At 34.7% G+C, this 20315-nt stretch overlaps 1 protein-coding gene across 1 annotated transcript in view; it reads left to right on the top strand.

The window, feature by feature from the left end:
• The window catches only part of SREBP (Sterol regulatory element binding protein), an 89069-nt gene that overhangs the window by 23088 nt on the left and 45666 nt on the right, over window positions 1-20315 (top strand). The window contains exons 4-9 of the mRNA XM_089098627.1: window positions 1222-1448; window positions 3842-4138; window positions 8413-8590; window positions 9298-9488; window positions 13228-13409; window positions 15471-15939. Coding sequence (XP_088954753.1) covers window positions 1222-1448; window positions 3842-4138; window positions 8413-8590; window positions 9298-9488; window positions 13228-13409; window positions 15471-15939 — 1544 coding nt within the window. The remainder of the gene's footprint in view (window positions 1-1221; window positions 1449-3841; window positions 4139-8412; window positions 8591-9297; window positions 9489-13227; window positions 13410-15470; window positions 15940-20315) is intronic.

The raw sequence follows: 20315 nt of genomic DNA, 5'->3' as shown, positions 1-20315 counted from the left end.
ACCCTAAGAGGTTTGCACACAAGAGAAGAAGAATATCGGAGTAATTGTTCTTACATTTAATAATTTTGCGGCGTATCGGAAATCATTGATTTGGGTACTAGTTTTTGTTTTGGGTCCTTCTGCTTCTGTTTTCTGACCCATGTACTTTCTAAGTTGGGCGCGAACACCTTGTACTTTCGCTCTTTATCTTATTATGTCTTCAAATCAAAATATTTATTGAGAACAAGATACAAATTTCATAGACATGACCCAAACATGGTATATTTAAGTAAAAAAAATAATGGAAAAATGGATAAAAATGATGTAATAAGGTCATAACTCTAAGTTTTAGTTAAAACTTCCAACACAGACACAACCCTGAAAACAAATCTTAGTAACTGGAGGGGATTTCCAGACCACCGGATATCCGGGAAATTGTTGGTGAAAGTATGCTCTATAGCACATATTTGCCATGTGCAGGTCCTTTCTTTAGTTGTACCTCCCTCTAGCACGTACCCAGGGTTACCTCCAGGGTTGCCGATCCGCCACATTGTTTACTTTTTTACCTTACCAAACTTTCCACACATGTGTTACTTACCATATTAACGAAACTTTTTTTTCAGAAATTTGGCACATATTTTGTGTCCTATACCACTTCCAAATATGACCTTTGAAAGTTTCATGTAATCCGATTTTGCTTGCGGAAATTGTTATAATAAAAAAAAAAAGAAGGTAAATCTTTTATCGTTTTATATATTTGTTCATTTATAGCTTTGGAAAAAAGACGCACATAAAGTATGGTTGGTACCTTACAATGGTACCAAACAATATTTCATTAAAAACGTTATAGTTCAAATCGGACTTAAATATTGCCCAGCTGAGTTTACTTATGGTTGATGCGAAGGAAACTTTTCTTTTCAAGTAAACGCTTTCAACTTCACAAAGACTGAGTTTGGTGTAGGACCTCAGGTGATCTCCACGGTAACAGCCTTAATGCGTGCAAACAAGACTGAAACCATGAAACTTGACTTGAAAGACCTAAGACATTTAACTGTAAGACTGAAGTAACCTGAATATAGTTCATACCAGGGTTGCCAACCTGCACACTTTTTTGACCTGCACTCTTTTTTTGTTGTTAAAACACTATTATTTGGCCTTAATTTGCACTCTTTTTGGACGTCAGCAGTTGGCAACCCTTGTTCTGACCAAGCCAGTCCTGGGCTCTCATTTGTTTTCTTCTAGGTTTACCACTTATTTTGAACGGTGATCAGCTGTATACAATCCAAGCAACACCAAACACGAAAAACTCAAATGATAGTAGTATATCTGATGGGTACAGTGACAGTCCACGCGACAAAAATGGTGAATGTAGAAAGTCATCGCACAATGTTATTGAGCGACGGTATCGATCAAATATTAATGATAAGATGGTAGAGCTGAAAAATATGGTATCAGATGGGAATTCAAAGGTAACTCTTGCCTTAATTTCCTGAGTTTTGTCATTATATGTTTAATTAGTTACGTTTTCATTGCACTGTCGTTCATTGAAATGTGTTGTTTTTTCCCCGTAAATTTGTAGCGTAACCACTACTTCTGCTAGTAAAATGTATAGCTGCCTAAGGTCAACACAACAGCGAAAATCAATTTTAGTTTCTTGGCTCGATTTAAATCAGGGAGGAACATTCCTCGGAGGAGGAGGAGAGGGCTTTGTCAGGTTTAATCATTATCTACAGAGTCTTTAGGCGTGGTGTTCACTGCAGTGTCACAGTTACTGTAATAGTATTACCGTTTAACACCTTACTTTGACAATATTACTGTTTGAATAATTGTCCAACTAGCACCATTTCATTAGCATTTTGATGATATGATTCTTGTTTAGTAATTACACTTTTTCCTTAGGATAACTGTTGGTGCTTTTCCATATGACGCTTCTTCTAACTAGCCCCTTTTCATATATCATATGATTATATGATGCGGTAACGCGGTAGCGTAGGAAACAATCTGTCATATTTAAAAAGATTTTTTTGCACTTTCATGTGTTCGTGTCTTTGGCTGAACCTTTCTCTTCGTTTTTGGTTTTAGTAATTAGATTTTACACGGACGACAAAATATGATTCTTTTCGCTCCTAATGTTAAGAATTTTTGTATTATTTTTATCCCAGTCTGATGTTGAGATGCAAGAATAACTTCACTAGTGTTCACCAGATATGAGGCTTATCCGTACACCTTTTGTACAGAAGCTATTCGAATGCTTACACACGCGCTGTCTTCAAACACCTGCTAAATGGTGCGTGAAGAACCCCCACCCTCCTAGACAAGACCGATGCCCGAGTGACATCATAGTCACATCTGTCGAAAAAACAATTTTCATGAATAACATGGCATTTTTCTTGATTTTAGCGTCAAACTTGCATTTAAAAAGTGGAAAATTAAAATTGCAAGAAATTAGTTTAAAGAGTTTACACCAAAACGGATTTGTGCCTCACTTTTCTCTACTAATACTACGCCTTGTTAACTTAGTCACATTCCTCTCACAGATAGTAGACCCACTGTTCTAAGTTTCCATCTTTTCTAGTTTTAAAAGACATGCCTTAAACCTTGACACTGATTGGTCAGTCAAGGAATTTGTGCTTGAAAATTGAACTATGTTCATTTCGAGAAATTATGAACGGCGAACATAATTGGCGCTGTAGTCGCGCGCAATTTCGACTTTATCGACAGATGTGACTATGATGTGGCCCATGTGTTACAAGTCTTTTTTTTTGCGTCTAGGTATTTTGAAGTATACATTAGAAGCTACAGATCAGACTTAGCCTATTCTTTAGCCTGTTTCTGCGTGTTTTTCTGTTTAATTTCTGAGTTTGAATCTGCGTTAAGAGTTGACTTGACAATATAGAGGGGGGTCACTACGATTATTCCGAAAACCTGACACAAGAAGGACTGCAGGGAATGCCCCCTACCCCCTTGAGTATCAATCCAAAAACCTATCGCAGGGCAGTGGTAAAATTTTGAGCCATGAATGGAATTTTTGATACATTCGAACCCCCTCCCCTAGGAATCAATCTTTAAACACCCATACTATCTAAAGAACCTATTTGTGCCCGTGGTTTCAACATGTGGAACACAATAATAAAGTGGAAACAAAGTCCGTAAAAAAACAGTTTATATTACAAGTTTCGATGATCTAAACTATTCATTTCCGAATCAAGAAAATGAATATATGACGAAAAATAAGCATTTATCAGCAAATCGTGGGAAAAGAGTACGTAGTACTCTAATTATACAAATAAAGACAAACATTTCCGTGGAGGGGGGGGGGCGGAAGACAAAATTTGAAATGGCGGAATTGAATTGTTTGTTTTTCAATATAAAAGACACGTTTTTTCAGTCAAATTTATTGGTAGAACAATTCAGAGTGAAGAATTTGAATTGCTATGAGTTTAGAGAGGGAGTGGGAAGAACAGAGAGGAGGGGAGGTCGATATATAAGGAGAGTGGTGCTAATGGGAGCGACTTCTTCCAAACGGGGTTTTAAACATTCGCCATAGATACATAATTATTCAGCCTCTATCTGTTGGTCCTAGTCTGAGTTGTTTTGAACTTGTTTTTAGGTCAAATCTGTAGTAAGGATCTAGCTGCGTATAGAAGCGAATGGCCCGTCTCTAGTATGACCACGAAGGCCCTCTCCCAAACCAAAAAAAAACATGTAGTATTTCACTTTAGGACTTGATAGACTGTAAACATACGAGTAAGAACTAACCAAATATTCATTCTAGATCTACGCTTAAATTGTCTCTACTTAACTTAACGCTTGTTTTCCAAATGTGCCAAAATCTGCATTCAAAATGTCCCTCTTTTTTCAGCTAAGTAAATCTCAAATTCTCAAAAAAGCGATTGATACAATCCGATATCTTCAAAATGTAAATGAAAGACTGAGAGATGAAAACTATCGACTTCGTGCTGCCTCTGGCAAAAGTCCAAGAATTGAAGACTTGCTTAGCTCACAGCCACGTTATACCTCAGCATCATGTGGCCAAGTGACTCCACCTCACTCGGATATTTCGGATGTTCCTTCTCCATTCAGTTCTGGCTCTGATGTCGAGCCTGTTTCACCAACGAATTACAAGGAAAAGAAGAGGCTTAAACTAGCTGAACCCAAGGTAAGGCATTTCCTTATAGTAAGTTCATACTTTCTGGTTAGATAGTTTCTCAGCCTGTAAAATCGTCATGGAAAACAATGTGGTTGATCGTATTGTTAGCCATCTGGCGGATTCACTTTTTTTGTCACCTTTTTCATTCCAAGAGATGTTTTTTTTTTTGGTCACTTTTGGATGAAAAAGTCACTTTTTACAAACTCTTAAACCAAGGCATGGCTACTACAGTGTTACTATTGAAAGCTGAGTAACTACTGATAAGAATAAAAATTTGAATAGAAAGAAGCAAAAGAAATTGACGCTTCTTGTCTCTGGAGTCTTTTGTGTAATTTTTGTTTCATTGTGCCCTATCTTGAATTCATTGCATTCAAGCTGGACCCTGGCTCTTGACCTGTTTCAGACACTTGTTCAAACAGGCCAAAATATAATTTTCAATGTTACAGGTTATAGTCGTAGTCTGTTTTTGTCTTAGGACGAGCAAAAGCAAATTTGAATGGCCTTGGTTGAAGAAGCAAGTACGTACCAGTCGCCTCTATCTCTGGGGGGGCAACGGTCTTGCTGATGGAAGTGGCTTTATGTATACGGTTTGCAGCAAAATGTTAAACTGCACAAAAGGTTTTCAGGATCTAGATCAGCATGTGACACTCACAAAAATAAAGTCACGGTAAAACTGAACCCGAATCAATTGTGATTATCTGTTAGTTGGACTGCAGATGAAGACTCTGAAAAGTAGTAACATTTTTTAGTTTCTCCTGCCTCAAAAACTGACAGGGAGCCTAGCTGATATGGGCATTAAAAGTTGTTTGACTCAAATTTCTCTGCAACTTCATGTCAACAAAGTTTTTTCGACAATGTATGGGACCCATTGTTCCAATAGTTTACCGAATGACGCACTTTACTTCTACTTCAGAGAGCTCTTTTGAACCGAACTGGGAGAATCTTGTTTTGTTCTTGCATTCAATGAGACAACAACAAAAAAAAGCCAGAAGCAACTGCATATGCGGTTTTGGTCTGAGACGGATGGAAAGGTTGTTAAAAAGATATTTGAAGGCTGTTTTCATTGGCCGCGATTCAGCTTGGGATCGTGGAAGCCGGTTCATTAAGTGCACGGCTCAGCATGTCGTTGCAACCACAGTGGGAGAACGTCACGGCTGCTGCTCCGCTCCGGGACGTCTGGCGAGGCTTTGTTGCTCTTTGTGCCATACCTAGCCCTGGAGGAACTAAGGTCTAAGGTAAGGCCTTATTTCTGACGGACCTACTGTAAGTAAGAAAGTGTTCAAAATTCTTGATGAAAAGAAAAAGATCACTTGTGGCGAAAGTGGCCTGATGAAAATAGGGACATGCGGAATCTACTCCACACACAATGTGGTCCAAGAGGCTAAGGAGGAGCTGAGGGAATAATTTGTCTCAGCTAGTCTTTTCGTTGCATTATTTTTTCTACGGATGGCCTAGAAAACTAGAGAACCGGCTCAAAACCCACGAAGAAAACAAGTTTCCAATACATGTACTGGCAAGGCTTGTTCCAATGCACTGGTTTACAGTTGGTCCGGTAGCAAATTGACTTCTATAGCAGTGGTCATCCATCATGGATTGTTTACCCGAATTCATTCTGAGCGAGAATTCTGCTCTTGTGAAAGCGGAAGTGCTGCCACTGTGGGAAATTTTTCAAAGTCGCTTCAAATTCAGATTTTAACTGATGAAAAAAATATAGAGAACGAGAAGTCAGTGGTTGCCAAACTTGCTGTTTTCAATGAAGTAAAGGTCTTTGGAGTATTGGAATGTCCACATTAAAAATGTTTACTTCACTTGGCCACTTAGTTTACTTGAGGTGAGCTAGGGCTAGCTACCCGGCCTCCTCGAGGAAGAAGCGGAGAAGGGAAGGCAATAGGCGCAACAAGAAATGAGAGAGAAAGTGGAAGCTATTATCAGACACAGAAGAATTCAAAATAAGAAATGGAAAATTTATAATTTGTATAAAGTACTCAAGGAGCAGAAAGCTGCTTTTTCTCCAAAACAAACCGATCAGATAAGTTACTTGAAGCTAAATTTGAGAATTTTAAGTAGGGTCTTGATAGCATCTACTCTCCTGGCTTGGAATTGACTAAAACACTGTTGAAATCGTGTATAAATAATAGAGAAGAAGACTAAGAGAGTCGGAAAACTTCACTGCGTCAGCAATCAGGTCGAAAAACGGAAACAGACTTTAATTGATTGTTTTTCCAAAAAGCCAAACAACTGTTTTGATTCCGTTATACGTCGTGTTTTTCAGCTATGATTAATTTTTTTTTTAATAAGCGAAAAGCTGTCCTAGCTGAAAACAAAATATGGGAAAATAATAATTGAAAATTACTTACTTGTTTGTGCTTGTGCTCCAGGCTTTTTTTTTGCCTCATCCGATATCTGAAATCCAGACGTTGCATGGGAATTTGTTTAGCCGACAACTCCCCTATCTCGCGGCAATAGTAAATTGGCCATGAAGGGTCATTGGGGAGATGATGAAAAAGAAGAAAACCAATATTTACCCTTTACTACTACTTTTACCTTTTTCTGCTAGTTTACCCCGTCCAATCCTGGTATTATAATGATAGAATGTAAGTACAATATGGTGTTCATATGACCTTCGAAATTGCAAATAAAAAAAATAGAGAAACATGTGAGTAACGGATTGATTCTTAATGAAGACATTTACTAAAAGTAAACTAAAAATATGTCCGAGTATTTTAATTTCACATCCAAAAACAATTAACAAAACAAAAAGAAGATAAAACAGCTCTGTTACGCAAGAAAAGAACACAAATGAATGAAAAATCTTATTACAGAAAAAAGAGAGAAAAAGAAGATGAAACAAGAGGGAAAGAGAGAAAGAAGATAAAAGAGCTATGTTATGCAAGAAAATGACACAAGTAAACGAAAAACTTTATATTTAAAGAAAAAAGAGAGAAAGAAAAAAGTTCGTCCATGAAAAAATTTTATTGTTGCTTTGTAATTTCCCCTGTGAATTATAATATTGCAATGGATTTGAGTCTAGTTTTACTTTTTTCCGCTGATAAAGGTTTGCTGATGTGAATATTCTATAATGTCATTTTAATTATAAACGGAAACGCCGTATTTTCTGAGAAATTAAGACACTCCAAATTATTTTGTAAAATCACTAAGGGAAGTAAGTTGATAAACTAATATAGCTTCTGAAAAGGGCGGCAATAAAGCTAAAGCCAAGAGCTAATGATGATTGTAATATCAGTAGTAAACCATTTAAAAGGTGAACTTATTATTTATTAGTTTAATTTTATTAGTTTATTTTATTAGTTATTTTTTTTAGAGAGAGGGGGCTATCCTGATGTTTTAAATGGAATTGAAATGTGGGAGATATTTAAGGGGAAGAGAGACATTGTTCCTTTATAAGGTTCAAGTGGTTTTAGATTTTCTCCGAGGGGTTTCCTAAAAAAAAATGACGAAATGTACTTTCATTCGCCTTGTAAAATAATAATTATATTTAAAGATTTATAGGGTTTGCCATTTTAACTTTAAAATGGTTTCCTGCGGAACCATTTAATGGGTGTACATTCGGTGTTTTATAATCTCAACCATAAATAATAGTGTGACATTAGGATTTGAGTCTAGTTTTCTTTTTCTCCGTTGATTGAGGTTTTTTGAGGCGAGTCTGGTTAGCTTTGTTAGCCTTGTTGGTATAATTACTTGCAATTATTAAATTCTTTACGAAGGGTCCAAAAGTTTATCAAAAGAAAAATTAGGATTATGTCAAAGAAAACTCACATAAAAGAATTATATTAAATTAGGATTTATTATATTAAATTAGGATGCTCTTTATTGAAGTAAATTTCAATGTTGCTCGGCCAATGATGGCCAAGCAACATGGCAGTACCAATGATGGCCGAACAACATGGCAGTAACAATGATGGCCGAACAACATGGCAGTACCAACGATGGCCGAGCAACATGGCAGTACCAATGATGGCCGAGCAACATGGCAATGCCAATGATGGCCGAACAACATGGCAGTACCAATGATGGCCGAGCATCTCTGTCACACAGGATCTCTGTACACAGGAAGCACTAAAATTTTATGATAAATTTATTTATTATATTTTTAATATTTTATTACATAATGCTCTTTATAGAAGAAATCTGACGATACTGTTTTGGAGAAAATTTATTAAGCGAAGATAAAGCTTTGTATGTTTAGATTGGCATCTGTGTTACAATATTATTATATTAGTATTCATGTTATTTTTTGTATTACATTATAATATACTTTATAGAAGAAAAATGGTGGTGGCGTTGCTCGGGCAATGATTGATCGATCCCGGATTACACTGTGTATGTTTACTTTGGCAGTTCTGGTATTTAATCCATTTGGGCGTGTTTTTGAAGTAATGTATGCAGAAGATGAAATGCAATTTAACAAACATTCATCTGGAAGAAATCTTAGAAGCATCGGTAAGATTTTTTGAGTATAAATAATAATAAAAAAATTAATAACTTTCATTGTCGAATAACACGTATGTCACTTACAGTTATTTATTTTGAGTTGAATTTTTGTATGTAAAATTATATCCGAATGTGTTGAAAACTTTAGCTTTCTTATCTTTTGCTGAAAAAGCTGTACTTATTATGGAAAGAATTTTTTTTAATCTTTCTTAAAAAATAACCTTCAAAATTAAACGTCTAATTTCAGGAGATCTAAATTCAAATAATAGTGGCTACATAAAACAAAATAGTTTTTTTGCGAGTAATTAACAAATTATAGAAAAAAACACATGGGACACGTGTATATATATTATATATAATATATATATACGTATATATATATATTATATATATATATATATATATATATATATATATATATATATATATATATATATATATATATACGTGTATATTATATTATATGTGTGGGAAAGAAAACTTCATTTTCCATTTAATGATAAATCTAAAAAGTAAAATCTTAGTTCAAAAGACTTTTGGGGGATTTCGGTTTCAAATTTGTACTGTGTTGATTTTTATGTAAAAAAAGTGACTTCCTAGATTTGAGGTGATGTTAAGTCTATAGTAAAAAATTACGTTTGGTTTAAATAGAGTCGAAGTTTTTGGATTCGTAGTACGTAATGTGTTTTTTTTTTATTATTTGCCTGTATTTACAGATGAGCCACCCTCCTTTCTGGAAACAACTTCTGGACTTTCTTTATTGTTAACATCGGTGATAAACATAATGCTGCTTACTCTTGTATTTCTTCGGCTTTTTGTCTACGGAGAGCCAATACCTAACCAGAAATCTGAGGCCATGACTACCTATTGGCGTCATCGTAAACAGGCAGATTCAGACTACGATTCCGTAAGCAAAAATCAAGTTTTTTCTTTTGGTTATTTTAACGAATACTGTCTTTAAATGTGCTGACAACCGGGCCGATCAAGGAATTGACTTCCCTTGGATGTTGAGTACGTGCGGAAAGTCCTTTGTAGGAGGGGGTTGTGGTTAAAGACCACAACCCCCCTCCTCCGCCACCCACCTAATGATTTAGGCTTTGTTCATGGATATGAATGCACATGTATTGATGGTGCCAAAGGATGGAGTTACTTCATTTCTAAGAGTAACGAACAGTATAAACCTGTTCCCAAAGATTTAGAGAACTTGGTCTCAACCCCCCCCCCCCCCCTGTAAAATTATACAAATGTCCATTCTCAATCTTCAATAAGCTTTAGTTCTGTACGATGCCCCTTCGGTTATGTGCCCTCTTGTCATCTCGGCTTTTTACGGTTTTCTAATAATTTCTTATGTTTGCAATATAATTCATCAGTTTTAGCATTTGTTTTTGTGTCCAAAAACCGGTGCTCACAAAAAATAAGAAAAAGAAGCGAGATGGATCCCCTTTAAGGAGTGTGAATGGACAAAGATTAAAAATTACCCTTCTGGAGAATGTTTCCCAATTTAGAAAAGTCAAAAATTTGCTATGTTTTTTTTTCTTTTGTGCAAAACACCTTCTACATTCCCCCCCCCCCAGGGATTCGTAATTATTATGTTGTTAGAAGGTATAACGTTATTGATCCGATTATCTCTATAATTCCACAAGTATCTGTTCAAACTGCCCGGTTATCGAAGCTAAACCATCTTTAGGCTCCAATATTGACGGCATAGCTCCATATTTTTCTTCTTCTTTCTTTGATGTGATTGTGCTATCTTCACTAGTGTACTTATCTTCATCTCTCTTTATTTTGTCACTTTTTTACGTGTTACTTTTTTCTTTTCTTATTTTTTCTTTTTTTCTTTTTTCTTTTCTTATTTTTTCTTTTTTTATTTTTTCTTTTCTTATTTTTTCTTTTCTTATTTTTTCTTTTTTCTCGCTCCGTCTTTTTGGTTTGTATGACGTAGTTTCTAATAAATAGTAAAAATGAATAGAACGTTATTAATGTTAACAAAATCTATTTTATTTCTATTATAAAAAATATTAACCCCCTTTTAGGCAAAGCAATTGGAGTAAAATACACACACATACACATACACAAAAAAAAACGAACAAAAAAAGACACTTAAATAACTTAAAACTTTATCTCAGACAAAAACACGGATACTATTATAGTAAATACTAATAGAGCATGCTATTAACTGATAGTACATACTAATATGAAACCACACACATTGAATATAGACACATTTTATATTATGTTTCCCTTTGTTTTACTCCCTTATGTTTTACTCCCTTATTCTATATTCAATATATATTCTATATTCATTGAACCTGACACATTCATTATCCCTCATATTCACTGCAAAAAAGCGATAAAACTGATTACTTTGGCTTCTTATGTTTCCCAGAAAGAGTCCAACAAAGATACCCATTCAAAGGAGTTTTGGTTCAACAAAGGGAACACAGTTTTGGGTGGCTATTACTCCCTATCAATGACCTCATAATAGAAGCAATTTTCGTAGCCACAATACCCCAATCGCGAGTGGCTGTGACATGCATTGCATTGCTGACTTCTCTTAGTGGAAACAATATTAATTGTCCCATGGCCCGAAATTAAGAGCCGGTATGTTTGTTATTAACCATTTATAATTTTACTAATTGGAAGTAGCATTGATAGCCACACGAATAGCCACACGGATAGCCACACGGTTCCGAAATTACAGGTGGGCCTGACTGTTACTGCTTGTTAACATCTTTTCTCATTGGAGCTACTATTGCTTGTCCCTAGGCCCAAATTTTGTTTTGGTCATTGCATATTAACAACTTCTCTTGGTGGAGGAATTATTCATGGCCCCATAACTAAAGGGGGCCGGACTGCCACCCTTTAATGGTTTTTTGTATAGTGGAAGCAATTCTCCCTCCTTTCATTACAATCAAAGGGTATTTGCAGATTATCCCCATTAAGTTTTTTTTCTTATTTACTCGGTTGCTTCCACTCTCCAAACCCAACTAGGCTCGATTTTACGTATGAATATAAAGGTTCTCAATGAAAAATAGGCACCTACATTGATGAGCTAAACACTAAAAATAAACAACCAAAATGATTAATTTAGAACATCTTATAAATTTAAAAGATACCGAGAAAATCTTTTACAGCCTTTTAAATACTCCTTTCAAATCCTAAAGGTCTTGTTGATTTCTATTTCTCTCCTTTCATCAAATCCACAGTGCGTTTACTGTCATATATTAATAACTAAACAGGAATAGGATCTAAACGAAAGAACGAAAAAATAAACGGATTCAAATTAAGTTCTTTAAACATTACAACAAACAGTGTTAGAACTATAAAAGCTTTGAAATGCATTTTATGACCACAGAACAATTTCCCCAGGATTAAATCCTTTTAGTTCTATAAACAAGACAAATCTAGGCTTCTGTCATATGCAACCGTAATTTATTAGACTTAATGTTCAAGGGTGCAACCAGGAAATTTATCGGGGGTAATACGCAGAGTTGAGGTATCAATTTTTTTTTCTTTATCTTCTACCGACTGCCTGCCCTACCCTGGTGGCATCCGTTATAATGTCCCCCCCCCCCGCATTCATTGTGCAACAAAATAAAATTCAGCCTTCTAGCCTGATCTATTGGTCAAATACTTGTTTTTGTTAGATTTTCGCAGATAAGGAAAAACTCTAAACTATGGGTACTTTTCTATAATCTATCAAAATTATATTTTGTTAAATCAATTTGGTAAGATGGAATAGTTGTTTAATATTCATAACGTTCTTTTAATTTTTATTATTTATTTGAAACTCCGTCATAGAAAACAAAAAGACAGAGCAAGAAATAAGAAGAAAAGAAAAAAGTAACACATAAAAAAAGTGACGAAATAAAGAGTGATGAAGATAAATACACTAGTGAAGATAGCACGATCACTTCAAAGACGGAAGAAGAAAAATATTGAGCTCTACCGTCAATATTGGAGCCCAACGATGGTTTAGCTTCAATACCGGGGCAGTTTGAACAGATACTTGTGGAATTCTAGAGATAATGGGATCAATGACGTTATACCTTCTAACAAAATAATAATTACGAGTCCCTGGGGGGAGGGGGTGTATAAGGTGTTTTGCAAAAAAAGAAAAGAAAAAAATATAACCCACCCGCTTGCTTTGCCTAAAAGAGGGTTAAAAATAAATAATTATTACCTTTAAAACAAACGTAACATGTAGAAAAATATGTGGTATAATTAATTTTTTAGTTTAAATTTTATCGTAATAATTGATTTGCCATCATAAGATTGATGTTCGAACTATTATTAGTTAACCATACGATTGACTTATTTGGAGGGTCGAACTGCTATAATGGTCCTCTGCCAAAAAGGCTGCAACAATGGTCCAGCTAATTATGAATATGAAAATTATCTGTTAAAATTTTTTAACATATATTTTTTTTTACAGCAACAAGTTTTGGCTTTGTTTGAACCTCCTCCAGTCTTTAGTTCGCTATACATTTACCCTCTCCCCCATCCTTTTTCCATCAGCCTTTGGGACCATTAAAATGATAAAATTTTCTTCATATGGCATAAGCTACAATTTCTTTTATAGGGTATAAATCATACCCCGAATTGGGAGAACAACTGCAAACCTATTATTACTTGTTGTGTTTTAGGGAAATTACCAGTCATCAGCCAAACAGTATACATTAGCTTTATCAACTCTTGGAAGATGCTTACCGACCTCTCGCTTTGACGCATTCGCCTCTGTGGTTTGGCAAGGAATTCGACAGCTATTGCACCTTTGTGGTCTCGGAAAGTGGCTTGGAGCAAGGGCCGGTGGTCTTATACAGCCCAAGTTAGTTATTGTTAATTACTCTAGCAAGTTGTCATTATTTTATTATTGTGTATTACCAAGTCTTTAAATAATACTGAATTAATCAGGGTTGGTAAGCATGTATCTGGAAGACAGGGTGGAGGTAATTTGAATAGTTCAAAATAGATCTATCATATGGAAAATTTACGAAGTTATAAGATATCCGTCGAAACCTCGAAGCCTTTAGGGATATCCGTCGAGATCCCTCGAAATCCGTCAAAACCCCTTAGGGAGCTCAGCTCCTAAAAGTTGAGTGTAGAGGAGGGTCTCTGGAAGAGTATGACAAAAACGACGTATCGCAGGGGGCCAAGACGCTTGAGCTGCCCAGACTTAGCTTGAACTGGACTGAAAATAAATGTGTACTTCCTAGAAAAAGGAAGCCGGGGATCCGACCCCCTTCCTTACTGACTATAGCTTTCAGCCACACTCTTTAAAACTTTTGGTAAGCAAAAATTAATGTTTTGAAGCTCAATATCCGGTCTTTAAAAAGCAATTTTTATGGCTGTTTTTTAGAGTTAGCTCAGAGGTCTTCTTTGAGCCCCCCCCCTCCCCACCCGTCTCTTTCTTGCAGTTATGGGTTGTATTCTGAATTTGAAATTTATCGAAACTCTTATGTGGGCAAAAGTATGTTTTGAAGGTAAATATCTCGATGTAAAAAAAATATTTTTTAGGGATTTTCTATAGTTTATACTCAGGTGCTTTTTTACATATCCTTACCCCCCCCCCTCCCTCCTGTGCGCAGTAGCTGATTTTATTTACAGTTTGATATCAACATTAAAATAACTAATAAATACAAATATTTTGGCTGAGAGCTTCAGGTATGCATACAATACTTCATTTCGGGAGGGAAAGTGGAGGTTTGAAAATACAAAAAGTAAAGCAGCACAGGCGAGTTATATCTAAAATGAGTAAATCATTGGGTTATTCGTAAAACCTATAGTCCCAGTCGGGGTTGTCCTATTTTTCTTTGCACAGACTTTTAAAGTATACCTACAATAACTTGCTATTAGTCAAATACGAGAGAAAGTTAGTTGAGCGTCATGCCGAGTATCTTTTAATGTTCTATTTTATAAATATTTATAATATATTTAATAAATAAATAAACATTATTATAATAATATTTTATAAATATAATATATTTTATAAATTTATAATAATAATAATATTTTACATTTTATTATAAATAAATATTTATAATATTCTATTATTTAAAATTAATATTTTAATATCTTTTGATATTTTAATATATTTTGTTTTTTCCTCAACCTGATTTTAGTTATATGCCGTTAAATTTCAATTTAAGTTTTCTTTAATTACTATATTGGATTGTAAACCATTGTTTTCTATCTCGTGCTTTAAATTCGTTTTGAAAAAACAAATGTAATTGTATGCCTTCCTATGAGTGATGGAGATCTTATTATTATTTTTTCTTTTATATTTTAAATATCTATTATTATTTTTAATTCAGTTATTTATTTATTTATCGATTTTTTTTATTTTTTTTATATATAGGTTATAGTTTATCTATTTTTGGTTTATTTATAATTGTTTTAATTAAATAGTTGAGGTTTATGTAAATAGTTGAGTTAATAGGTAAGTAGTTACATGGACTTTCGCGCCATCGCAAGCCTTCATAGGTTTTCTCCAGCGTGAAAGTGTTGTTTAATTTATTTATTTGTTTATGAATGTGGATTAATAAACTTATGAACTTCTCATATAGAGGGGGATAATGAAAGAAGAATTATTCCTAATTGGACCTCTTATGAGCTTTTCAGAATATTACTAAATTTCTTAGGAATCTCAGGAACGTATCTTGCCAGATAGCAAAGTCATTCACCCTTCACCCCCCCCCCCCACTACTACCAAATGAAAATGATCCCTTCACCCAAAGCCTCCCATTGTGTGTATCTATGATAAATCGACGGTGTTTACGGTTGTCTCACCGCTCCTAGAGATCCAGGAGCTCCCCTCGTGAATTTCTCTCCTTGTATATTTTAATTAAAAAAAAACTAACCCTTGGGTTTTCTTTTCTTTCTTTTGCAGAGCCAGGCGCATTGGATGTCGTTCTATACTTGCTGAGATTGCCTTCTGCTATCATCGTCTCAATCAGCTTCAATTAACTAATCATCTTCGTCTATATGAAGAATCACTGCCGGACTCTCGCTTCCAGTGCCTCTATGGCCTTAGCCTTTGTCTTGCTGCTCTGAATATGGCTGAAGGAGCAGGCTCAGCATTAAGCACAGAGCAATTGGCAGAAGTTTATATGACCACTGCTGTCAGGATGAAGCTTGTATTCAATAGCAAAAGGAAGATACTTGCTCGGTTTTGGCTTCGTAAAGCGAGAGATGTCTGCACAAAGTTAGGCTCATCAATTCCACCTCATTTGCAGTGGTTGTGCAGTCCTCATGGGCACAGATTCTTCTTGAGGTATGACTGGTGTTTTATGAAGTGTGTGTCACCTTTTTTCACTAAATCAGAAAGGAAAGGTGATCCTTTGTGTCTTCTAATGCAGGTTAGTTTGCAATTTTATTACCTTTATACCTATCTTTGTTATTATTTTTTTTTATTATTCTTCTAATAATTAACGAGGAAAACCAACAAAACTAATTTTTTTTTTTTTTAGATATAACATATCTAATTCTAAACAACAAGTAGAACAATAGGGTTTTATATATATATATATATATATATATATATATATATATATATATATATATATATATATATATATATATATATATATATATATATATATATATATATATATATATATATATATATATATATATATATATATATATATATATATATATATATATATATATATATATATATATAAGATAGTGGAACGCAACTTTAAATGAATATTTCGACCCTATATCCAAGGGCTGTCCTCAGCAAAACAAACGAAGAGAAAACCAATATAAAAGAAACTCACATCAAAATTCAATCATTAAAAGATTTTTTTTTTCAAAACAGCCCTAGCATCATTACTTCAAGGAATTCCACTCAACCTGTTACGGATAGACCTTCTAAGCTGGCTGCCAAAAAGGCAAGATTAGCTTTAAGAGCTTGTCAGTAAGTGTTTTTTATTCCATTTGAATGAACTGTCTTTTTCACTTCGCTTGGTGTACCAGTCCTGGTTGAACTTCCTTGAAGTAATGATGCTAGGGCTGTTTTAAAAAATTACAAAACTTTTTTTCAGTTTTAATGATTGAATTTTAATGTGAGTTTCTTTTATATTGGTTTTTGAATGGAAACGAAGTTTTCAAAAATAATGACTGTATTTGGCTCGTCGGTTCCGCTATCCAATTCACCTTAACGTGAACAGAAAACTTTCCTAGGATGCAGACATCATTTGCAACGATTATATTTTGTGTGATAATTAATGCTAGTCAGCAATGAAATGGGGGGGGGGGGGTGGATTTCGTGAGACCTGTTTTAAATACCGGAGATCGTACTTTGGTCAGAGACATATGGAGGCTCAATTTCGGAGGGAGCCCGACATTTCTGGAAAGAACGGCAAAGATTAAAGAAAACGTAATAATAGGCAAATTATATTTAAAATTTAAGCGTTGTTTTTCTCATAGATCCTAAGATTTTTTGGATTAAGAGGGCACAAGCTTGAATAGCCCCACTTTGATTACGTGTCTGCAAGAGAATTTAGTCCAAATATTTTTGGAATGTGAAACAGATTGATTGTTTGCTGCTTCAGTATGGCTTTTATGGGAATTAGAAATTACTACCGCCGCAAGTTGTATAGTGTTGAACTAAAGAAAAAAGTTCCTAGAACGCTAGCGTTACATAGCAGTAAAGAACAATAAACGTTACAATACGTTAAAGAACAATAAAGAACAAGTAGTAAAGAACAATACGTTACATAGCAGTAAAGAACAAAACATTATAGAGCTATAGTGTTTCATTTGGAGATTTTGCTCCAAATGTTGCTCCAAATGCAATCCAAATCATTTGGAGATTTTGCTCCAAATGCAATCCAAAGATTGCACGATACTTGTTAGTTAGTCTCAGGGACCAACTTGAAAATCAAACCATATTGCTCATAGTCTTTTATTTAGTATATTCATGAAATGTATAATTTGGAGATATTGGTATTTTACACATTAGAATAACTACTTTTATGTAATTTGGGAGGAAATTTTGATAACCTTCTGTCGAAAAAAAAACAAGTCCTTTAAAGAATAAAGAAACAATTTATGTCTCTTTTTGGGCTATTTCATGTATGCTTAGGAGTCCTTGTACTGGTAATGTATAAAAACCCAATCTAGTTTGGTTCAGTAGGGGCAGAGTTGAAGTGTCAGGCAAAGAGCATGGGGGCTATAATTGAAGTCCATTCTCATAAAGTGGCTAATTTGGCAAATTCAGTTATTGTGTTAAACGTTACGTTCAATAATTTGGCTACATGAATGTTTAAGTCGCATTGAAATTTGAAACCTTTAACCAGTCACTTTTTCTTATCTTTTTTCCCTTTTTGGATGGTTTTCGATAAATATACGTACATGTTGTAATTGGTTGTTTTTTCATGTTCCCATCTGAATGTAGTTTATTTATTTACTAGGTTTAGTAGCAGTTCAATATTTATAAGCCCTGAATTTATATTTATCGTTTTCTTGTGAAAAACTATTTATTTTTAGTGAAAAATATATATGAAAATTGAAAATAGTCATTTCGTCAGTCGGGTATTAAAAGGACGTATTTCCATAATTATAAATTCTCAGGAGAGAAAAAAAACCTCACAACTTTTTTATTTCCCCTCTAATAACCGTAAAACAAAAAGAGATTGATATGTATTGGTTTTACATATCAATCTGTTTTTGTTTTAAGGCTATCGGAGAAGAAATAAAAATGTTGTCAGGTTTTTTTGCTCTTCTTAAAATTTTCAGTTATGGAGATACGACCTTTTGATACCTGTTGTGTTTGTTCATGTTAATCTTTCATATATTTTTTTTTTTTTTAAGAAGGATTTTTGTGTTTATTTTAGTCGCACATGCTCGCTAGAGCTCAACTGCTAACCATTTTTTTTTTTCTATAAAATCTTGTCTCCCAAATCAAAAGAAAATATTGCATGCGTTAAGCGTAGCCAGCTTTGTAAAGATAATCACGCTATATATCGTGTTGGACAATGAAACTGTCTACTCAGAATCAAAGGTTTTCCCATTTTCTCAACCCATTCAGCACAAAAGCCCATTAAAGATTGGTTAACTCCCTCAATTCATGGTCAATAGCTGACTGTCAACATCACTGGCTAAATTCAAATTGGCGATGCAGTGAATTCTTTATAATGTCATGCAATCTATTTAATAATAACAGTTGAGACTTGAATGGATTTGGGTTCAGCTGGGAAACGGTCTTGCCAGGGTTTTTGTTCGAGGAGTTTTTTTTCGGATGGTGGGGGATATACTAAAATACTTTAAAAACACTTAAAAAATTTGTTTAAATACATTATTGGTACGTTTTTACGAGCCGGGCAAACATTTTGGGGGAGGGGTCAAACCCCTTACCTCCACATCTAGATAAGGCCTTACATTCCAGGAATTAAAGTTTTCTTTCTTAACCTGCATAAAATAAATTATATAAATAGGATAAAAATAACCTGTCTCATTTCAAGGACAAGGAATAAGGATGAATCTCCTTTATGGGTTCTGGGACGTGTAGAATTCTAAAAAAAACTGTAGAATTCGATGCTATAATTTTTAGAAGGATTGCATCCTCTTTTGGAGATTTTTCCCCTTTTATTCTAAAACTATGCACTTTTTTGTAAAAAAAATTATGAGAGTTCAGTATCCCAATATTTTTATGACAATCGTTGCATCTCATATTCATTTATGAATGTTGATTGAATAAAGAAAAGCAAGTCTTTTCAACTGAAAATATGAAGCAATATTAAAACTCAAAACGAACAGAAATTATTCCGTATATTAAGGGATTGTCCCTCTAAAAAAATGGAACAAGCAGTCAAACTTTAGCGTAAACAACAAGGTATTGAAAAGAGGGCCAACCCCTTCATATGCGGAATAATTTGTATTCGTCTGAGTTTTAATGGTGCTCCTTATTTTCTGTTGAAAAACTCACCATCCAGGAGACTCCCCCTCCAGGAGACTCCTCTTTGGAAATTTCCTCCCTCGTAAAATGCACACCCTCCTATAAAATTCACTCCTATCAGAACCATCTTGGTTGAAAATTCCCCCCCCCGTAAAATTTCTTTCGGATGATTGAGCCTGAAAAATTTTCCTTAGAACACTTTCATTTGAAAAATAATTTAATTTCTAATCATTTTTTCGATAACTCCCGAAATCCCCCCTTCCGTGTATTTTTTTCCCCAAAATCCAAACACGCTGAAAATATCCCCCGGACAATTCCTCTGAAACATCTCCACATGCAAAACAGAGTTGACAAAGAGGAAGTAAGACAAATAAAAAGAATTTCGCATAAGAATTCTGTCAATTTCCCAGTGTAAAATTTCCCCTGGTAAGTTCACCTCCGGAAATTTCCCTTGCCACGGAAAATTCTCTCCATAGAAACTCACCCCAAGCACAAAATCCTCTCCCCCCTAGAAATGTATGTATACTTCCCAATAACACTATACGTAAACAATTGGCAAATTTCATAACTGACAGGCCTCTCGCCACTGGTTGTGGGGTGTTATATTACACCTAAAGGCCCAGTTATTGAATCTTTTAGCTACGCTGAACAAAATGACTATCTCAAAACTTTGATCGGACGACTTTGGGGGAAAAGGAGGTGTGGGAGGGGGGCTAGTTGCCCTCCAGTTTTTTGGTCACTTAAAAAGGCCTCTATGACTTTTAATTTCCGTTCGAATGTACCCTATTTCGATTTTATTGGACCACTTTCTCGGTACGATCACCCTGG

Source organism: Artemia sp. Qi Xiang Cuo, chromosome 13 (genome assembly GCF_049724085.1).
Source record: "Artemia sp. Qi Xiang Cuo chromosome 13, ASM4972408v1, whole genome shotgun sequence".
NCBI classification, from domain to species: Eukaryota; Metazoa; Arthropoda; class Branchiopoda; order Anostraca; family Artemiidae; genus Artemia; species Artemia sp. Qi Xiang Cuo.
This window is presented reverse-complemented; position numbering and strand designations above follow the sequence as displayed.